General features: G+C 37.8%; 2 protein-coding genes across 2 annotated transcripts in view; one reads left to right on the plus strand and one right to left on the minus strand.

The window, feature by feature from the left end:
* LOC140239201 (F-actin-capping protein subunit beta-like) overlaps positions 1–21,509 on the minus strand; it is a 191,202-nt gene that overhangs the window by 67,314 nt on the left and 102,379 nt on the right. The window lies entirely within an intron of this gene.
* On the plus strand, positions 6,844–20,174 carry LOC140239092 (uncharacterized). Its single transcript, XM_072318986.1, has 3 exons — positions 6,844–7,597; positions 10,055–10,182; positions 20,133–20,174. The coding sequence occupies exons 1-3, from the start codon at positions 6,844–6,846 to the stop codon at positions 20,172–20,174; spliced, it is 924 nt and encodes a 307-aa protein (XP_072175087.1).

The raw sequence follows: 21,509 nt of genomic DNA on the forward strand, positions 1-21,509 counted from the left end.
TTTTTTTTTTTTTTTGGCCGGGGGGGGGGGGGGAGGATTGGGGGCTAATTTCAACTTATAAAGATCATATCACCGTAATGAGGCTACGGGTCTGACAAGTTTAGTGAAAATCTGTCGCAGACCTTTCAAGAAAATACTGAAAATGTAGAAAATCCCTTCCCCCCCCCCCCCCCCCCACGATCCGGGCACCCCTGAATCTCAAACATGCAATTTCAGTCATTAATGTCTTCATGGCACTAGCTTAGGGACTCTGAGGCTTCAATTTGAAGACTCCTCCCCACTTATGGCCCCATGCCCTGCATCCCTGGATCTGCCATTAAACTTGAACTATACTGTCATCAATGTCTTTATTTGGTTATACTGTAGAATACAAGAAGAATTTCGATAAAACCGTACTTCTAGGGCTTTGAGGCCCGCCCCCTTTTTTCAGGGGGGGGGGGGGTGGCTACTATAAACAAATTGAGATCACATTGCCATAATCGTGCTACCTGCCAATTTTGTTGAAAATCTATCAAGGGTTTCATTAAGAATTTTAATCTAAATGGTGGAAGTTCATGGGCGGTTTTGTTATGGAGTTTATCTACTATCTTTATACACAATATCGCTAAAGTAAATGATTTGCACATTTCCCAGCGACGTTTGCATATTTCCTGGCAAAATCGAACTTTTGCACATTTCCCGGCGTCGTGTTTGCACATTTCCCGTTGATGAAATTCGCACATTTCCCGGCGAGACGTTTGCACATTTCCCGGCGTTTGCACATTTCCTGGCAAGACGTTCGCACATTTCCCGGCGAGACGTTTGCACAATTCCCGGCGTTTGCACATTTCCCGGCTCCATAGGGGCTCAGTTGAATTCACAATATTAGTGTATCATTTTTATTCAAAATATACTGTTACCCAATGGCAACACATTTTCCACACTGACAAAAGATTTTTTGCACATGTATCTAGGTAATGTAGAGGTAACACGTGCCAAATTTGAAGCCAAAATGCTCTAAACAGAGAGAGTTAGGATCTAATCGAAATTTTTGTATGATTTTCATTCAAAATTCACTGTTACCATGGTAACACATTGTTCGACAATGATGAAATATGAAGTTTGCATATCTCTGTACAATAATGGTTGCATGTGCCAAATTTCAAGCCAAATGCTCAAAGACTGAGGGAGTTACCTAAATCCACAATATTTTATATGATTTTCATTCAAACTATGCTGTTACCATGGCAACACAATGATCAACAATGACGAAAGGTTAAGTTTGCACATCTACATACCATAGTGGTCAGGTGTGCCAAATTTCAAGCTAAATGCTCAAAGACTGAGGGAGTTAGCTGAATCCACATATGCTTTTTGGCGAAAAAAATTAATTAATTTATTTATTCATTTATTTATTTATAATCTTTTGTCAGGGTAGTCCATTCACCAATAAATAGTGGTCTTCCATGGAGCCCTGAATAATATTGATGAACATATGTACATTAAATAGCAAAACATATATGCAGAAGATGACATATACAGTGTAGATACATACCAGCATACTGTACATTGCAAAGTAACATAAAAAAGTACATGCCACAGCAAGAGTTCACCAGAATGCCGAAATAACAATTAAAACGCTATTATACAGGAATGGTAAAGCCCAGAATGAATTTCGTGTGTTACTTACAAATAGCAACTTTGCTTAAACAATCTCTTAAATGAATATATGGAAGAAGCTGATCTAATTCATTGTTCAACAATAATGACAGATTAAGTTTGAACATCTATATGCTATAACGGTCACATGTGCCAAATTTCAAGCCAAATGCTCAAAGACTGAGGGAGTTAACTGAATCCACAATATTTTTATATGATTTTCATTCAAAATATACTGTTACCATGGCAACACATTGATCAACAATGACGAAAGACTATATATGCTCATCTACGTACTACAGTGGTCACATGTGCCAAATTTCAAGCTAAATGCTCAAAGACTGAGGTAGAATTTACCTGAATCCACAATATTTTTGTATGATTTTCATTCAAAATATGCCGTTACCATGGCAGCACATTGATCAACAATGACAAAAGATTACGTTTACACATGTACGTACCACAGTGGTCATGTGTGCCAAATTTCTAGCTAAATGCTCAAAGACTAAAGAAGTTAGCTGAATCCACAATATTTTTGTATGTTTTTTGGTTTAAAAAAAAAAGCTGTTACCATATCAACGCATTGCTCACCACTGACTAAAGATTGCACATCTATATACTATACTGGTCATGTGTGCCAAATTTCAAGTCAAATGCTCTAAGACTGAGGGAGTTAACTGAATCCACAATATTTTCGTATGATTTTCATTCAAACTATGCTGTTACCATGGCAACACATTGATCAACAATGACGAAAGAGCAAGTATGCACATCTACGTACCATCGTGGTCACATGTGCCAATTTTTATGCCAAATGCTTAAAAACTGAAGGAGTTAGGCTAATCCACATGTTTTTGTATGATTGGTTAAAAAAAACTGCTGTTGCAATGGCAACAGATTTATTAATACACACAGCAAAGGTGTTTTGCACAAATATACATTACATTGATCACATATCCCAAATTCAAACTGAATTGCTACAAAAACTAAGAGAATCCACAACTTTTTGTAAAATTTTTATGAAAATATTCCATTGCCATGGCAACGAATTATGAAATACTCATGAAAAAGGTGTCTTGCACATGTGCCTGTGATAGCAGTCACACATACCAAATTTGAAGTTAATTGCTCAAAAAATGAGAAAGTAGTTCGATCCACAAGTTTTTATGAAAATATGCCGTTGCCATGACAACGCATTATGCAATACTAACAAAAAAGGTGTCTTGTACATCTACCTTTGATAGCGGTCACACATGCCACATTTGGGGTCAATTGCTCAAAAAATGAGAGAGGAGTTTGATCCACAACATCTTGTAAGATTTTTTTTTAAATTTGCCGTTGCCATGGCAACTCATTATGCAATACTAACGAAAAAGGTATCTTGCACATCTCCCTTTGATAGCTGTCACACACGCTAAATTCAGGGATAATTGCTCAAAAAATGAGAGAGTAGTTCGATCCACAAGTTTTTACAAAAATATGCCATTGCCATGGCAACGCATTATGCGATACTAACGAAAAAAGGTGTCTTGCACATTTACCTTTGATAGTGGTCTCACATGCCAAATTTGGGGTCAATTGCTCAAAAAATGAGAGAGGAGTTCGACCCACAAGATTTCGCAACGGACCGACCGCCCGACCGACCGACCGACCGACCACTTGACCTCAGAGTGATTCCTTTCCCCCCCCCCCCCCCCTTACACACTATGTGTGGGCGGGGGTATAAAAACAAGATCAACGTATAAGAGCTGGCTCCTAATTCCAAATTCTCCTAAAAAAAGGCCCCAGTCCTTTTGGGCAACCCCTGGATTTTTATTATACACACATAAATGACCTTGAAAGACCACAAAATTAATTAGTGTATTATTTTACTCAATATATTCCTGGTTATTTTAGAATTGCTTGCAATTTTTTGTTAGTTTGATTTTTCTTTAAAGGGAACACAAACTCAAACAGCAATGTGGATTGAGTGAAAGCAGCAACATTAGTAGTACACATCAGTGAAATTCTGAGGAAAATTGCAACAATCGATGCAAAAGTTATGACTCTTAAGTTTTGGTGTTGGAACTGCTGGATAAGGAGAGTACTACAAGTTATGACGTATAAGTGGACAACAATATAAAAAAAATATATAAATAAAGGGAATTCCACAAAAATTCACCTTTCTAGCATAATGAAAAAGCACTTGCCTAACCACTTTCAGAAAGCAGGGGAAATAATTGCTACCTCTAACATATGTCAGTATCAAGTTGATGGAATGTGTAATTTTCATGAAAAATGATTTTGAATATTGAATTCCCTTTATATTTTCTTTATATTGTTGTTAACACATATTACATTACTTAACCTCTTGTAGTCTCCTCATCCAGCAGTTTCAACACCAAAAATTTAAAAATGTGTAACTTTTGCATCTATTTAGTCCGATTTTCCTCAAAATTCTCACTGATGTCTTCTACTATTAACTGTTTTCACTCAATCCACAAAGAATTGGAACAATCATTCCCCAGCATTCCCACTGATCAGTTACTAGCCATCCCTTTTGGGGGGATTCTTGGGTCCCCTGGTATGTGTGTAGGGGGAAGGGAACATGGTGCCCATTCATGTCTATGAAAGTCTGGGTATTTTGTCACCTCATCACCCTACCCCGAGTGATAATGACTGCCAAGCTTAGTGACAAACTTAACATGTATTTTCACAGAGGTAAAAATGCAAAAATCTGGTCCAATTTGGTTCTGCCTCCCCCATTCTGCTCTGCACATACATGGAACTTATTTACCACTAATTTAGCTCATCATCTCTGCTTCTAGAGAGATTATTCAGTAAAGATTCCCTAATTTGGGGGACAGTGTTCATTTGTACAGATACATATTACGTAATTTGGTGATAATTACTGCCAAGTTTGGTGAAACTCTGACAATGCTTAGATTTGTCCCCTCCCATACCCCTTCAAGGCACATCACCCAATCCATCATAACAAATTTGAAACTATAGCCACCAATCTACTTCCTCCTAACAGAAATTTAGCTTAAAGTAAACTTCAGGTTTGGGAGAATATTTGCAAAATTCTTTGATTTGGGGGTCCCCACCCCCCCCCCCCCCCCCCCCCCATGGTGAAATGAGCCCCTGGGGGCCCCAAGCTGTCCATTTGTACAAATGTATTCTTTTACTCTAGCGAGGATAGCGGCCAAATTTGGTGAAAAATTTGACCAAGTATTTTGAAGAGAAAGATGAAAACGTAAAATTTGGGTCCTAATGGTATCTCCCAGAGGATCCCAAGGGGAATACCCCTGGATCCGTCACAAACAAACCTGAAACTGCAGTCATCAATGTACTTGCTCATAACACATCCTACAAGTGCAGCTCTATCACTTTTGATTCTACTTCTAGAAAAAAAAAACAGATTTTCAGAGATTCCTTAATTAGGGGTTGGGGCGAGGGTGCCAATTTGAACAAATTGAGATTCCATCTCCCAGGGATGCTACCTGTTTAATTTGGTGAAACCCGTCACAGGGCTTTCATGAAGAAGATGAAACTTTTGTCAGCAAAAATTTTACACACAAAAGACAATGAACGCTACACACTGGACGATGAAAGATAATAATAGCCTCACTTAAACCTTTGGTTCGGGTGAACTTAAAAAATGGCAAAAAATATATAAGCCAAATGCAAAAAAAAAAAAAAAAAAAAAAAAGTTTCTTCTCCTCATGTGCACCCAATTTTGACATTTTTAAAAATGTTTTTCACTTTCAAAATTGCTGATGAAAATATCAAAAATAAGTGTTTTAAAACTGTACATCCTCAAACATATCCTTTTTTGAGACTCAGATGCAAGTATAGGTTGTGAAATGTTGAGGATTAATTTATGCATGATTAACTAGAAAAGCACTCTGAGAGCGCAGACCTTCGCCATGCAGCTACTTACCACCAATGATTTTTGCTCTTCCCAAAGAGATTCTAAAAGCTCTTTGGGCTCTTCCATAGAGATCAGTGATTTCCATCCATACCTGTAGGTGTACATGCTGAAAAATCGCCCGATTTCCAAGTATAGAAGCCTTTGTTTCGTCATAAACCCTCAGCTGCACGGCGTGCCTCTCCCTAGCAGAAACTAGAGTACGCACTTTAGTGCGCGCATGCAAACCTCAAATATGCGCAGCCTGAACTCCCAAGTTCATTGACCCTACATGTACCTGCCAAAATATCAAAAATCCTTCATAAATTCCCCCAAAATTCTTTGATCACTACCGAAATTTAATCATCTGTCACTTGTATCATTCTACAAATTTCCTGCAAGTTTCATTCAAATCCGTCAAAATTCTTTGATCACTACCGAAATTTAATCATCTGTCACGGTCTTGTATCATTCTAAAAATTTCCTGCAAGTTTCATTCAAATCCGTCAACTACTTCTGGAGTTATTTTGCACACGGACAAACAAACAAACGAACGAATGAACAAACCAAGGGTAACGAAAACATAACCTCCTCCCTTGGCGGAGGTAATAATCATTATTGGTATACAAGGTGATGCAAAAGTATGTGAGAGCCTTGTTCTCTGCAGCAGCTTCAAATTGAAGAGACAAAACTGATAAAATATCATGTTACTGAAAGGACATCCTGTATCACCTCCCTCCAAAAATCCAGACATGGCTTTTTAACTAGGTCTCAAATGACTACAACATTTCAGTTTTTACTCAGATCAGGTGCATTTTGAGGACTGGTATAATGCAAGTTACACTGAAAGTGACTTCTGTCGATTAAGTTCTCATAAACATGTCAGTTTGACTGTTTCTTTCTGAGAACACACAGAGAGAAACAGTAAGTTACAGTAAACAATGTAGAAAGAATTACTACTCAAGGAGCACCTGGACAAGACACTGGTAGCCTTTCCTGTGTGTCTGTTGGACATAATAATTATGAAAGTTTTTTATTTCTTTCTTCCTTTTCATTGGCAGCATGATGCACTGTTCAATACAACATATTAATCACATTATAAAACTGCAAAACATTCCCTTTGGATGCATGTAGGCACAATTGAAGGCTAACAGATTTACAGAGCTCTATTTCCTTTAAAAAAATGCACTAAACTGCACTTTTAGCAATATCAAATCCTTTTCCCTGTAATATACTAGCTGCCAAACATTTAAGATTATACTGCATAAACTTGTCTGAAAATTCTGTCTTCTACAGGACAATTTCTGGTTCATAAAATGGATGACAGCATGAAGCATTTTCTACTTCCGCTGGTGATAGTACTGATGATGTGCTTCAGTAACAGTCAGGCTTTGGAAGTCTACCAATTCTACGAAGGGAGAAATGTGTCGCTGGAGTTCAATCAACATCTGTCCATTGGCTCCACCTTTGAATATGAGATTTACTCAATTGACACATCATGCTACTTCTGTAGGAATGGAACCATGATTCCCGGCTGCCTAACACGTCAGCAATTCAGACGTTTCTCCGTTCAAAGCAAAAGATCATCAACTTACTTGAGAGTGACTCTCAGCATAGACACTATAAATTCTGAGGACAGTCAATTCTACCTATTCGCTCTAAGGGAAGACAATAATGGTAAAAGCACCCGAACCACTCAAGATGTACACGTTGAAGTTCTGCGTCCACCAAGTCCAGCAGCATGTACTGTGAAACTATCCGAGTATTCGCCTGCATGGAATGAGGTAAATTGCATGTCTGTGCTTGCAAGCGATGGTGAAGGATCTCTCTACTGCTTTCAAGATGCAGAGAAGGCTCCCTACAAAGAATCACTTGTGCGACATAATGATCATGTGACATGGGTGTTCTGGATGAATGTCAGTCTCCCCATCAACTGCTGTTCCTACGAAGCATCATATCCACTGACATCAGCATCATGTTCCCAGTTTGTTTATCCCACTCCAACACATACCACTGTTACCACTATGTCAGAGAATTCTAAAAACAATCCCAACAGCCAAACACCTACAGGTACAACAGTGTCACAAACCAATGCACAAATTACTTCATCAGAAAAACTCAGCACTGAAAGCAAAAGCACCGTAGAGGTCACGACACAAACGACTTCAAATTCTGTGCACGGTGCAATTGCACTGGTGATATTACTCCCTCTATTTTTGGTAGCCTTGTTCTTGTGGTGGTATACAAAAAAAAAAAAAAAGAACTAACCCACAGTCAACCTCGCCTAAGACAAAATAATCGGGACTGAGCAAAATACGTCGACTTACGCAAAAGTCGACTTACGCGGAAGTCAACATTTTGTCGACTTATAACATGAATAGTAATTTCCCCTAGGTACAGAGTAAGATTTGGATGGTATGCGGAATTTTATCCAAATCTCACTCCTTTTGCCGTCGAAACATGCCTACTAACATTAGCAACGATCATGTTTTAGTTCATGCACAAATCTTACACGGAGGAGTAACGACAACACACAATCTCTAGTGAGATTTTGAGAGACCGGGATTTGAAACCTGGGCCCGTTTCTAGAAACTTTTTTGTTTAAACTTGATTTGAAAATCAAACGCAAATTCCCAAAGTTGCATGCAACTTTGCGGTTTAAAGTCAAATGCGTTGCAGAAAAGATTTGTGTTTGATTTCGTATGATTCTGTCAACATGATTTCCAGAGCCGACTGAGTAAAATATGTATGATTTTCCTCTCCCAAGTTGCCATATTTGTGTATGATTGGCAAAATTACAGCTCTGTACAGCGCAGTCCTGTCTCAAAAAAAAAAAAAAAAAAAGGTTTGTTAATCTGAAAACAACATCTTATTTTCATATTAACTAACTTTCGGAACAACAAACCTCATTCCCTTGTCGGATTAATCAAACTTTGGACTGACATTTAAACCTTTGGTATAGCGAACTGTAACAATTTGTTACAATTTTTTTCATTGATATTTCGTGAAGCTGAATTGTGTTTCGGTAGTTTGAACCATGTAAATGTTGCAATTTCTTTCCCCTGCTACTAAGTTCAGGCGAGGCGTAAAATCCGTTTGATATCTTAATTTTGCATATGAAATCAAATGCAAGTCTTTTCAGCAACGCATTTGTGTTGATTTTTAAAGATGCGTTTAAACACAGTTTCTAGTTTTGTACGAAAAACCGCAAGTCTTTTGTGCATTGTGTTGTGTCTTTAATTGTGTTTAAATACTGCATTGCGTGTCATTTGATGAACCTGCATTTTATTTTCAGAGTTGCATTTAAAGGCAACTGAGTTTCAGTTTCATACAATTTTCTACTTAAAATGCAAATGAGTATGAAACAGAAATATTTTCAGCAATGCATACGGTGCATTTAGATGCAAAATTGTATGTGATTTGATACACCAAACAGAAATATTTTCAGCGATGCATACGGTGCATTTAGATGCAAAATTGTATGTGATTTGATACACCAAACAGAAATATTTTCAGCGATGCATACGGTGCATTTAGATGCAAAATTGTATGTGATTTGATACACCAAACAGAAATATTTTCAGCGATGCATACGGTGCATGTAGATGCAAAATTGTATGTGATTTGATAAACCAAACAGAAGTATTTTCAGCAACGCAAACGGTGCATTTAGATGCAAGATTGTATGTGATTTGATACACCTGCTTTTGATTTTTTGAGTTGCATTTAAACGCAAAGTTTCTAGAAATGGGCCCAGTTTTCTTATACCACTTCGGAATAATTTATGTTAGAATATTCGAATTAACGAAAAGGCCTATTTCATGTTCCAATAAGGAATATTTAGTAGGACCTACGTGTATAAAATTTGTAAGTTTTGAGAATAACGAATTTTCAGAATAACTATCAAACCTCATTGAATTTCGGATAAACAAAATCACCCGTAACAAACATATCCCTGCAAAGCTGCATGAACAATATGAGCGTGCACAGAGGTTTGATATAAAGCATATTCAACAAAATCGTATACATCACTGACTGTCATCACACAGAATATGTTTTGGACTTATAGTTTAGAAGGCAAGTGTACATCCCTGGTACAATGCATGTAATGTTAAAGGGGCCCTGAAATCCACAAATTTGAGCTCTGAGAGTGCTAAGATGTGTTTATTTTTTGATATTCTTTACCAGTTGTTTGTAGAAAGCACCTGTGTGAGAAACCACTTTTGCCACCCTAATATTGCACATTTTGAAGTCCTTAAGCCCCGCCCCTAAAAAAAGTCAACTTTCAACAAACGCGAGTCACGTGACCGCATATGTCATCTCAAGAATGAAGCTTTCGTAGCAGACGACAGCTGACAACATTTTAACCAATGTTCGAGGTACCCGTACCGCGGTTACCCGGCCTTACCCGTATGCGCACTCCGCTGTTGGCGTGTGTTGATTGCTCACAAGACATTGGGTTGTCAAACGTTTGATTGCAAGAAAAATATTGCTTTAGATCTTAGCTGCACCTTGTAAACATTGCAGGGTGTAGTAACACAGCAAAGGATGGGTTGAGTCTTCACTCCTTTCCCATAAGATCCCAATTTACGGAAAATTTAGACAGCAAGAGTAAAGCTGACGAGGGCCGACTGGGATGGGCCCAGCAGCTCAAGGTTGGTATGCAGCGCCAACTTCCTTCGAAATGGGGCTGCACTATACCCAGATTGTTATCAAACGACCGCATCAGAAGGCTGAAACCCGATGCTGCGCCTGTCATTCCAGGCATGGTTTGCAAAAAGTATATGACAAGTTCACCCGGTCAATAATTGCAATGCCCCCCCCCCCCCCAATAATACATGAAATACACTAGTAATGTATATCATGTGCCACGTTCCCATGCCTCACTCAGTCGACGCCAAAGAGTATAGAGGCACACGCAGTGCGCCAAGAGGGTATACTCTCGCGATTTTACACGTAAACAGGTGTAGGACGCCATGGAGCCCAACGGCGGCCATTACAGGAAGCAAACCGCTGGGTTATCACGAGCGTATAATATGTGACCTAAGGGGTGAATTCTGCTTCCCTATATAATTTCCCCTTTCTAAGTAGGCAAACAATGGTATAGCATTGTTTATAGCATTGTTTAAGACCTCAAAATTCCATTAAAAATTATCATTTATGCCTAGAAAAAAAAAATAAGAAATGCCCGTTATATTTTTTTTCGAGCTATAGACACTACTGAAGCGGCCTTCTCTCTCCATCCCTCCCTCCCCCTCTCTTTCTTTTGCTCCTGCTCCTATGGCCTTATATCATACCTTTTTTTCTTTTTTCTTTTTTGAGGGGGGGATGTGTTCCCGTGGAATTTTTCCGGGATAATCCCCCTTAGTTTTAAAATTAAGCATTCCTTTTCTCTTTTCTTTCTTTTTGTTTTTACATTTTATTGATAACGCTTGTATCTGCAATGCGAACATGTTCAAAAGTATACAAATTTTTTATTATAAATTCTCAAATATTGCACCAAAGGTGTGGTGCATCACATCGTTGAATTTTAGTTCTGAAAAATCATAGGCTCCCTCCCCAGCGCCTTCGGTCCACCTCTCATAAACTTACACATTGAAGACGTGCATATTATTTTAGCCATTTTTCCTACATTTCATTTTTTTTTATTGAAAATTGCAAATATTCCACCAAAGTGTGCACCAAATCGTCAAGTCTGAGAATACAAAAGCTCCCTCGTGTGGGAGGGAGACATAATAATACCCTTCTTCCGTTGAATTCATGTTAATTCCAGTTCAAATTCAAATTCAAATTCAAACTTTACTTTACTTTAACAGAATGTACAAAAAATAGGTAAAATTTAACATGCGTTTCGTTGAAAATATAGGGCCTACACAGCGACCCAAGAATAACAACATGTTCATGTTTATAATACATGATCAGTACAAAAACAAAAAGAGACATACATTCATAAATTTTAAAAGTGCCAACACAATAAAAAGCTCATAAAGCGTATCTAGAGGTCTACATTACCCGATCCACGATACCCCCCTCCCTGCCAAAAAAAAAAAGTTAAAAAAAAATAAAGATAACCCCAAAAGAAGAAATAAGTGTTCTGCAACTTTTCTGTAAAATGACTGTACAGAAATGATAATTTTATTGACCGCCTACAATGATTTCTATTGGTTGTTCTAGGGAAAATCTATTGTATATTATTCTACATCGTTAACCAGTGGTCCACTTGCATAAAATTTACAATATTATGGTAACTTTGCCATCGAATGGTAACTACCACGGCAACAATACTCAACAGCCAATCAAAAGCAAGAATTCCATGGAAGTTACCATTGGATGGCAAAGTTACAATAATTGCAACTTTTATGCAACAGGCCCCAGGAGAAGAGTTGAGAGAGAGAGAGCTAGAGAGAGCTAGGGGGGGGGAGGCTCTGAAGCTGTGAGCAATCTCATGCATATCAAACACCATGTTGAAACTCCCTAACATTAAGTCATTAGTTTAATAGCTCGAATTTTGAGGGACTACAGATTGGATAATAAAGGGAATTTCTTCATTTATATTTCTTTTTTTAAGGGAATGATACTTCTAAATGTCGCAGTGAGGTCCGAAGTACTTCTTTTACCCTGTATGTCTCCATAAAAAGGAGAAAATGAAAGGAAGGCAGATACCTCTCCATAGAGGGTCACATAAAAATACGCCCGCAATCGCTCGCTTTGGTTCCTAAAATGGTGCCGGAACCTGCCCACGAGCGTACTACGCAAAATCGCGAGAGTAGACCACTGATCTCCCCTCTAACTGGATGTGCGGAGCGGTCCGTTGATTGGAAGCCGCTGCGTTCTATTGTCCGCCATGTTTGTTCCCCCAAGAAGAGCGCGATCTCGTTGCTGACATACTGTACATTGGACATGTTGTGACGGAGCTGCGCAAACTCTCGGAAATCTTCATGGAAAATAAAATATAACAACGTTGGAAAACATTCAATCTATCCCTCCCATCTCTTCTCAAATCCATATTTACGTAATATTTACTCTACTTTTCTTTTTATTCTCTGTAGATCTTTTCTGTTTTCTCCCCATCATCGCATATCTCTATCTCGTGCGGTCGATTGCTCTTTTTTCACGTAAATATACTGTTGGGTTTTTCTTTAGTCATCTTCTCACTCTCCATCCGTCTCCCTTTCTTCAGATTAATACATGTATATCCCTTTCAATATCTATCTCTCTCTTCTCTCCTTATTCCATATCACTCCCTCTTCTTCCCCAGCCTCATCTCTTTCTTCTCTCTCTCTCTCCCCTATCCCTCTCTCATCCACTTCAAACTCTTTCTTCCCCAGTCAATCTCTACCTTTCTTCCCTCCCACCCAACCCCCACTCTCTTTCTTTCTCTACCTCTCTCTCTCCCTAACCCTCCCTTTCCCAAAACAAACTGTTTACAGTTTCGTTTTAGTCACTCTTTTTTGTCAAAGCATATTTATACATTCATTTAACCATACAGTGAACTGAAGACTGACTTTTTTTTCTTTTTTTAATTCAAATTTTGACTGAAACAAAACAATTTTCAAAATAAAATTTTGAAACAGATTTTCATTTATGTCGCAATTTCTTATGAATTTTCGCCATCTTCCATAAAACAAACAGAATATATTTCCAACCGCAACAATGATTTTCAATTAAGGACCTCTGAGAAATAAGCTTGTAAGAGCCCAGAGCATTAAAATGTGAATAAGCTCCCAATTGAATTTCTGTGTAATACTGTTCACATTTCCACTGAGGTCTTTAATTGAACAGTTAAGGTTAAAAATCACTTGAATTGCATGTATGTAAAATCAACATAACCATTACACCCAAAAATGACAAATCCAAGATAATAACATTTCCAACTAACACCTCCCAACCACATGAACTTTCAAAACATGAATGTAAATCCTTAACTCCTCATTGGTACAGTGAATCTAAAGCACCCATGAATTAAGACAATGAAATGCATAAATGTATAGTCACATTAATCATAGAACAGAACTTCCAAATTGTTCTATTCATTAATGACTAATATCCCTTATTTTTTGAAGGCACATAGATGTATTATTGCAATTTTACAGGAACCAACCTGCAGGACAATGCATGACAAACATTTTCATGCAAGGCAAGATATATGCAGAGGCAAAAAACAGGTATTATTGCGTAAAACTGATGTATTGCATATTTATGTAAAGGATTTATATTGGAAACTAGTGGTAATGACTTGCACTGGTCAAAACTTTGCCTTCTATTGCCCTTGTACCCTTACACATATATAATATAGAAATATAGACGGCTATGAGAGTCATGGCTGATTTTATAGGCCCAAGGGGATCTCAGAACCATGCTATGACCCAAGGCGCGCAAGCGCCGCGGGTTATAGCGTGGCTCTGAGATCCCCGCGAGCCTGTAAAATCAGCCATGACTCGAATATCAAAACAGTCTATATTTCTTTTATATACCAAGCAGCAATTACATTCTAAAACATGGATTTTGATTGAATATGCTATCTGACTGGTTGAAAAGAATGTAAAATGTAAGATTGCGTTCAACATGTAATTACGCGTATTGAATACATGACTGTAATTAACATTATGGGAATCGCCGCAGCGCACAAAAGAGCAATTACATATTTAGCCTTCAATTCTTGTCATGCAGCACACTAATATTCTAACATTAGTTTACATTAACTTCACATGCTTTTAATCATAATAATGATAATAAACTAGGACACATTAACGGGATATTTTCAATGACTAATTCAAGAACGCACACATATTTGAACATATGGGACTGAGAACAAAAATGCGGCTTTTTAAAAATGTTTTATCTGTGAAAAGTAACACCTTTTTCTCTGTTCCTACGGTCATCCCGATTGGTACAACCAAATGCAGCGCATGACGGCATTTTCAACTTCTCATTACATGACACATCCACTTGAAAAATGGAGTAAAGGAAGTAAAATTAGGAATTCACGGTACAGATCAGCGTGATTAGCGTGTACTTTTCTCCGTCTCCGGATTCGCTTTTGGGGGAACAAACATGGCGACTGTACAACTTCCGGTGACTTCCGCGCGGAATAGGCCAATCACTGCACGTCCGCACATCCAGTTAGAGGGGAGATCAGTGGAGTAGACCCTCTTGGCGCACTTCTATGCTCTTTGGTCGCGTATTCTGCTCAAACGCACAAACCCGCTCAGAACAATCGATAAATCCCCAAATTCCACAGTACGATGGAATACAGTAGTTTCTTTAGATTCTATTCCTGTCACGTGTAGCTTTTAGATTCTCTTCCTGTCACGTGTAGCTTGCATTTTGTGTGGTGACTGACTATCAAGCGGTGTTTTGTACTGGCTTTGTGAGTAAATTCCAGGTTTCTGTCGCTGTTTGGTGTGCAAAAATCTGTGCCTCTACAATAGGAACCTAATGTAGCTATAGGTAATTTGAAAGAAAAAAAAAATCATAGATTTGTCATACAATTTACATCGAATCAAAGCTTGGGATTTTCTCTACAACTATGTTCATTACATGTCCAGGGTAACTAACACTAATATTTAAAAAAAAAATAAAGTTACATCTAGATTTGAAAAACAGAATATCTTTCACAAAGCATGACTATGTTGCAGTCTCAGAATAATGTGGCACGCAGGGGTTTTGCACCATGGCAAACCGACAAAGAGTTGATAGAAGAAATCCATGTATGTAAATCAATGAAAATAGATGAAGTAAAAAACAAAATGATGATACTATAGGACTGGTTTTCCAGGTCAGATATCCGCAATATCAGATCAAGCGTCACATTACGTAATTCAAATGTCAATAGGGAAATTAACCTTAATGTGCACTTAGCAAACCAATATCCTGTAAGGTAAGTAAGATGTCCATAGCCATGTCAAATATCCACACAATGTAAATTTTCGCGTCACCTCAGGTCAATAAGTAAGCCACGTAAGTAATTTTAATATCAGTTGACTCCAAAACACAGCAAAGAGAATTATCTTTCTCAAGAATATGAAATCCTGATGAATATTATCAGGCGCAGACAATTGCGTTTTCATTCACAGACAATCTGTAATGACTTTATTAAAACAAAGCGAGTCTCACTCATTTTTTTCCTTTTTCTGAAGAACACTGTTTTTTTTTTTTATCCAGGGAATTCAAAAGAGTGATGAAATATACATTTAGAAATTTGAAACGTGAGAAGCAATTTTGCATTTGCAGTAAAATGGCAGGAAAATATCTATGAACTGCAAGAAAAAAATGAACAAAAAAAATATCACGTTTTCATGGGGTGAAGCAAAAGAGTTAAGAATCATTATCACGAAGAGTGACTTCCTGTATTTTTTTTTTCTGACCAAGGAAGTAAATAGTTTTATTTTATTCTTATAGAATAAAGATATTCGATGAAATTCCTATCATAGGATTCACAAATATTTTCTTTTTCGGTAATGTTTTGTACGTGTGCAAAGATTTCAATAAATTTCATATTTCTTGCCACCGTAGTCTAGCATTTGATGTATGGTGCTCTGCACGCACATAGTCATTCTAATGCCATTAGGGAAATCAAATGTCCAAATAGGTACATAAGCAGTCCATAGTCAAGTCAAATGTCCACACAATGGAAATTCTTTCGTCATCTCAGGTCAATGAGAGTATCATGTCGGTCATAGGGAATTCAAATGTGACATAGGTAATTCAAATATCCTTTGACTCGAAAACACGATGATAAGAATTGCCTATGGAGACTATGCCAACATTATGCAACACAATTAAAGTGACATCGCCGAAATAACTTCGTTTCTCTTGTTGATTATCAATTTCCTATCTGAAAAAAAAAAAACAACTTTTTTTCAGGTAATACAAAAGCAAGTCTTTCGAAATGAATGGCAAGGTGTGAATTGTACCACTTTTTAGCCGAAAAAAAGAAAAGGAGAGGGAGAAAAATGGGGAAGAGAAATGAGAGGATGGAGGGAGAAAAAAAAATACTAAAGCAGGTCTTTCGAAATGAATGGCAAGGTATGAATTGTACCACTTTTTAGCCGAAAAAAAAGAAAAGGAGAGGGAGAAAAATGGGGAAGAGAAATGAGAGGATGGAGGGAGAAAAAAAAAGAGTTAGAAAAAACAAGAAAGAAGATAAAATGGTAATAAATGATAAATGGTCATAGCCCCTACTGAAACCGTCCCGCTTTCAAATTCCGTCCGACAAGCCTGACAGGAAACGTTTTGTAGAAAAACTGAAACTTGAGATATTGACATCAAAATAACAGGTTTACATTAAATTGTTTCTGAACTGCAGCATAATCGCATTGGAGGGAGTACAAGAAGGGCCGTTCTGTATATGTATAAACTATTTTTTTCTATGTATGAGATGATGAAAAATATCACAAAAAGTGAAATCAGACTCTGAAGAAAATGAGTTCCTTTATGTTTTAGACAATAAAAGTGAATAGTCTCATGCCAGAAATCTTCATTCTTTCGTATGAAATGATGAATTGCACGTAAGGAAGTTACACCGCTATCATGAGATTCATGTCAGTTTAGCCCTATTGATTTTTTTGTATGCATTTTTTTTAAAGTTTCAATAAAAATATGTTTTTTATCTTGACACCGTATGGACATGTGTTTATGTATGTAACAAGTACATGCAAGACTAATTACTAAGGAATGCGTTTATGCATGTAAGGTTACGATTTATATGGTTTAAATAAACAGTTTTTACGACTATGGACATTTGAAATCACTATGTCACATTTGATCTCCCTTATGGGAAATTGCTCCAGTCATTTGGATACTTATTTGGCTATGCGACATTTAAACTGCCTAGTCTGATATTTGACATGTGCTACATGGACATTCCATACCTACATGGACATTTGAACTGCCCTTTGCTAACCGCATTGACACTGTATTGTGGACATACAGTGTACATTCATCTCTCTTACAATGCACATGAACATTTGAACAAACAAAAAGTGTTTGAGCCAGTGGACATTTCACTTGGAAAACATGTCCTAAAAGATACAATTACCTATGTGAAATAATGATTTTGTGATTCAAGAAAGCACTGTCTAGTAGGGAATGGACACTTAAAAACATTATTTGACAATGGTTTCCGGGAGCATTGTTCTCTGTAATATTTTGCTACGCAACATTTGAACTACATTGTCTCTTGTCTGATATTTTTGCGGACATTTCATACCTAAGTGGACATTTGAATTGCCTAATTTGATACCATGTTCTGTCATGAACATTTATTTAGCTGTATGGACATTTGAACTACCTATTTGACATTTGGTTTATCTCTGTGGACATTTGACCTGGAAAACCTAAAGTATCAATGCAGTAGACGTTACTTGTAACAATATAGGTAAAGACTTTGCTCTGAAATTGGAATGATCAGATTTTGTCTCTTGTGTTGACATAAATAATTATTTTTAAAAAATTACAATTGCTGAACAAACAAAAATCCACATATAGATCTACACGTATTTTGCTGTAATATTTTCAGAACCAATAAAAGGTCTGATTAAAAATTCTGTTCATGTTAATGCGCAGAAATTTCTGATTTAGGCTTTGTGATCAGATAAAGAGCGGGGATAATAAATGTAATGAAACATTATCATTCATCAGCATGAACCTAGTGCAGTGCAGGCCTTAGGCGCTGTTGTTCGTACATCAGCATCGGGAAACCGCCGGGGCTGAGCTTTTATGGTGGGAGCCCGATCACTGCATAGTTCCCCACAATAATTTGTCCACAATAAGTTGTTTTTTTTTTTTTTTCACAGTCCATTACCATAATTCAACATCATGCTTATGCAAATATGACTGCTGAAAGTTCCATGAACCTATTTTTATTATTTTTTTCAAGCGAAGCAAATCTTAATTCTGCTCATGCAGTTTGAGTTCCTAGCTCAGCTCATGAAAAAAAAAAAAACGATAAATGCCGAGGCTAAGCCTCGTTATATATTATAGCTACGGCCAATGCGCGGTCAAAGTGCTACGCGGCTAGGCTCGGCTGGCAGTGACAGTAGCAAACGCTCGCTCCCCGGGCCGATCGGGGTGATAATAGGCCTACTACTAGTAAATAATTATGCATGTCGAAGCCGCGAAAGTACGGGTAATAGGCAAATCGGTAGCTAGGGAACTACAGTTTTGCCACAAAAACCAATAGAATTTCAGTTAAATGAAAATCAACAGTCTGGTTTACCAATCTCTGTTACCAAGCCGCCTTTCGATGTCTTCTCCATCATCAAACCGAGCGACAGCTATCTGCACTGTGGACTAGGCAAAACTGCAGGAATTTTGTCACAAACATCTGCATGTTTAGAATCTGAACTCGAAAAGTCAACCGTCTCTTCCATGCTACTATCCGATGAATCGCTCATGTTTGGGAAAGGATTATCCAAAGAAAAATAGTTGTGTTATCCACTGTAGACGAACGACAAAAGCTAATAGAATCTGTATACAACATCGTGCAAATAGAGCCGAGTAGTGTCTGCTCGAACTCGCATCATTCTTGAGATGACGTCTAAGGACGTACGCGCGCCGTTCGCGTGTTTTGACAGAATTCAAGGGGCATTCCCAGAGCTGTAGCTTCTCTCAAAATGGCACTTTCATTCGTCAGAATCATCAAAAAGTAGTGGTAAATGCGAAATCAGCACATAACATTACATAAAATAGGCTTAAACATGAAAATTGATTTGGGCTTCAGAGCCCCTTTAAACACGAAAAAAAAAGCGATAAAAAATTGTTCAAGAACAATTTCCCGCTGCACCCACATTGGACCATGCCGCTTTAGCTCCATGTTTGCACAGTAAGTTGCATCACGCTGATATTCCTGCACCAAGCGATACACAGAGAGAGCACTCATAAAGAGAAAGGGAAAAAGGGAGAGAAAGTGAACTACCTAGATAGACAGAGACACGAGCACTCATAAAGAGAGAGGGAGAAGGGGGAGAAAGTGAACTACTTTGGGTACTAGTACTCAAGTGTAAATGAGTGTATGCCCGTTAATATTCAGGCTTACAAGACAATGGATCCATGGCGCGAACGGTAACGCGCCGTACACTAGCGAATTATTGAGTGGTAATGCTCTGAATCGGAGTGGAAAACAATTCTTTTTCAGAGTATGGTGATAAGAACTTGAGTGAAAAATTATGTTGACTTAGGCGAGGAAATTAACACGTATTTCAGCTCAGTTGGCACTGAAAATCATGTCGGCTTACGCGAGTTGTTAACTTACACATGTCGACTAAGACAAGGAAATTCTAAAGGAATAACAGAGGGAAAAATCAGGACTTTTCTACTGCGTCGACGTCAAGGTGAGTTGTCGACTTGTGCGATGTCGACTTAAGCGAGGTTTGCTGTATATTTAAAAAAAAAAATAAACAATTGGTTCATGGTTGTAATGGCAAAATTAATCTACCCAACACATGACAAATATCTAGTGAATACACTGATAATGCCTTCATTGAAGACCATGTCTAAGAATGACAGCTTTTCATTCAGAATGCCACTGGCCAATACATCTGCATGACTGGCATAGTTATGATTGAACTGAGCTTTTTGCTTGTATTTTTATGTTTTGTCTCAGGACTTTGATGAAAAACAGCTCACGCTGATCAAGCCATTGTGAATAGATACGTTTCAATCAAATCAAAATAAAATGAAACAGACATTTTGACTTTAACCAGTTGAGGATGGACTGATTTTGCTACAACACGCATTTCCCACAGACACTTGCCCGAATATACTCGGGATTCGTCCTCAATTGGTTAATACAAGGGCATCAGTGGCTTCAAATATTTGTTTGTATGTTTGGTGATTCCAGAATGACTCAGTAATAGTACATCTACTCCAAATCCAATTAATTTTTTCTACCATGGACCTACTACACCTATGGACTATGAACAGAGGTCTTTCTTTGATCCACTCATCACCATTATCACCTGATTATGTGCATCTTAATGAGTACATTCAGATGTTTGGACAATGACGATTGTGTATAAATCGTGCATCGTCACTGACAAAAGAACCGTTTCCCTCATATCGGTCCTATTTGGCTGAGGTGCCTTTTCAGACTCAACTGCCCTTGAATAAACACAATGATGGGAAGCAGCAAACTTCAAACAAGGCCAAATTTTGCGTCACAAAATTGGTAATTACTGAAGCGGACACTTGCAGCCATGCATGTAACATCCCTGAATGGTAAGACAAGCATGTCGTCTACTGTTACTGTCCATGTTTACTCTAAAACAATGTGCGACAAATGGGGGAAAAAATAAATAAAAGAACATTCAACCTGCCTGATTATTTGCTTTTTCTTGTAAAACACTCGTATTTTGCATATGAAATTGCTTTAGCGATGATTTCACAATATACTGCACACGCATTTTTCGTGATTTCAGAGAAAGCTTTCATCTTCTGCACATGTAGTTTTTACATTTCTCAAAGCGCCATCTTGTTTTTATCCAGGCTTGCTGTCGATGGTCAAGACTGGATAAAAGCAGGAAAGCATGTTCAAAATGTTTTTGTGACGCTTTTGATAGAAACAGGTGCACAAATTAATTAACGAGCGATGAATGTCCATGTGTAGTTGGTCCATGGTTCTACAATCACACTGGAAAACTGCCTTGGCATTATATTTACAGCTGAAGCTACATTATGGCTGTTATCTTACATTCCATAGGTGTCAAGTTAAGTGATGTTTGATCATATCCTTTAACTGTCACACTGTTGTTTTATTTAAGTGTTCTGTCTATCTATTTTTGTCCTTCCTACTACTAAAACCATTACAATACATTCCCAGATGACACTAGGACTGTAAAAGGACATATTTAGCTAAAAGGATACGTATTTAGCTTAAGCGTCTCTAAACTTTTGACCTATATTGGCTCTGTCTCATCATTCAAGCTATCCACTGCCTGCGCTTATTATCTTTTGAATATCTTTCCACTGCCATTGCAAATTC

Source organism: Diadema setosum, chromosome 15 (assembly GCF_964275005.1).
Source record: "Diadema setosum chromosome 15, eeDiaSeto1, whole genome shotgun sequence".
NCBI classification, from domain to species: Eukaryota; Metazoa; Echinodermata; class Echinoidea; order Diadematoida; family Diadematidae; genus Diadema; species Diadema setosum.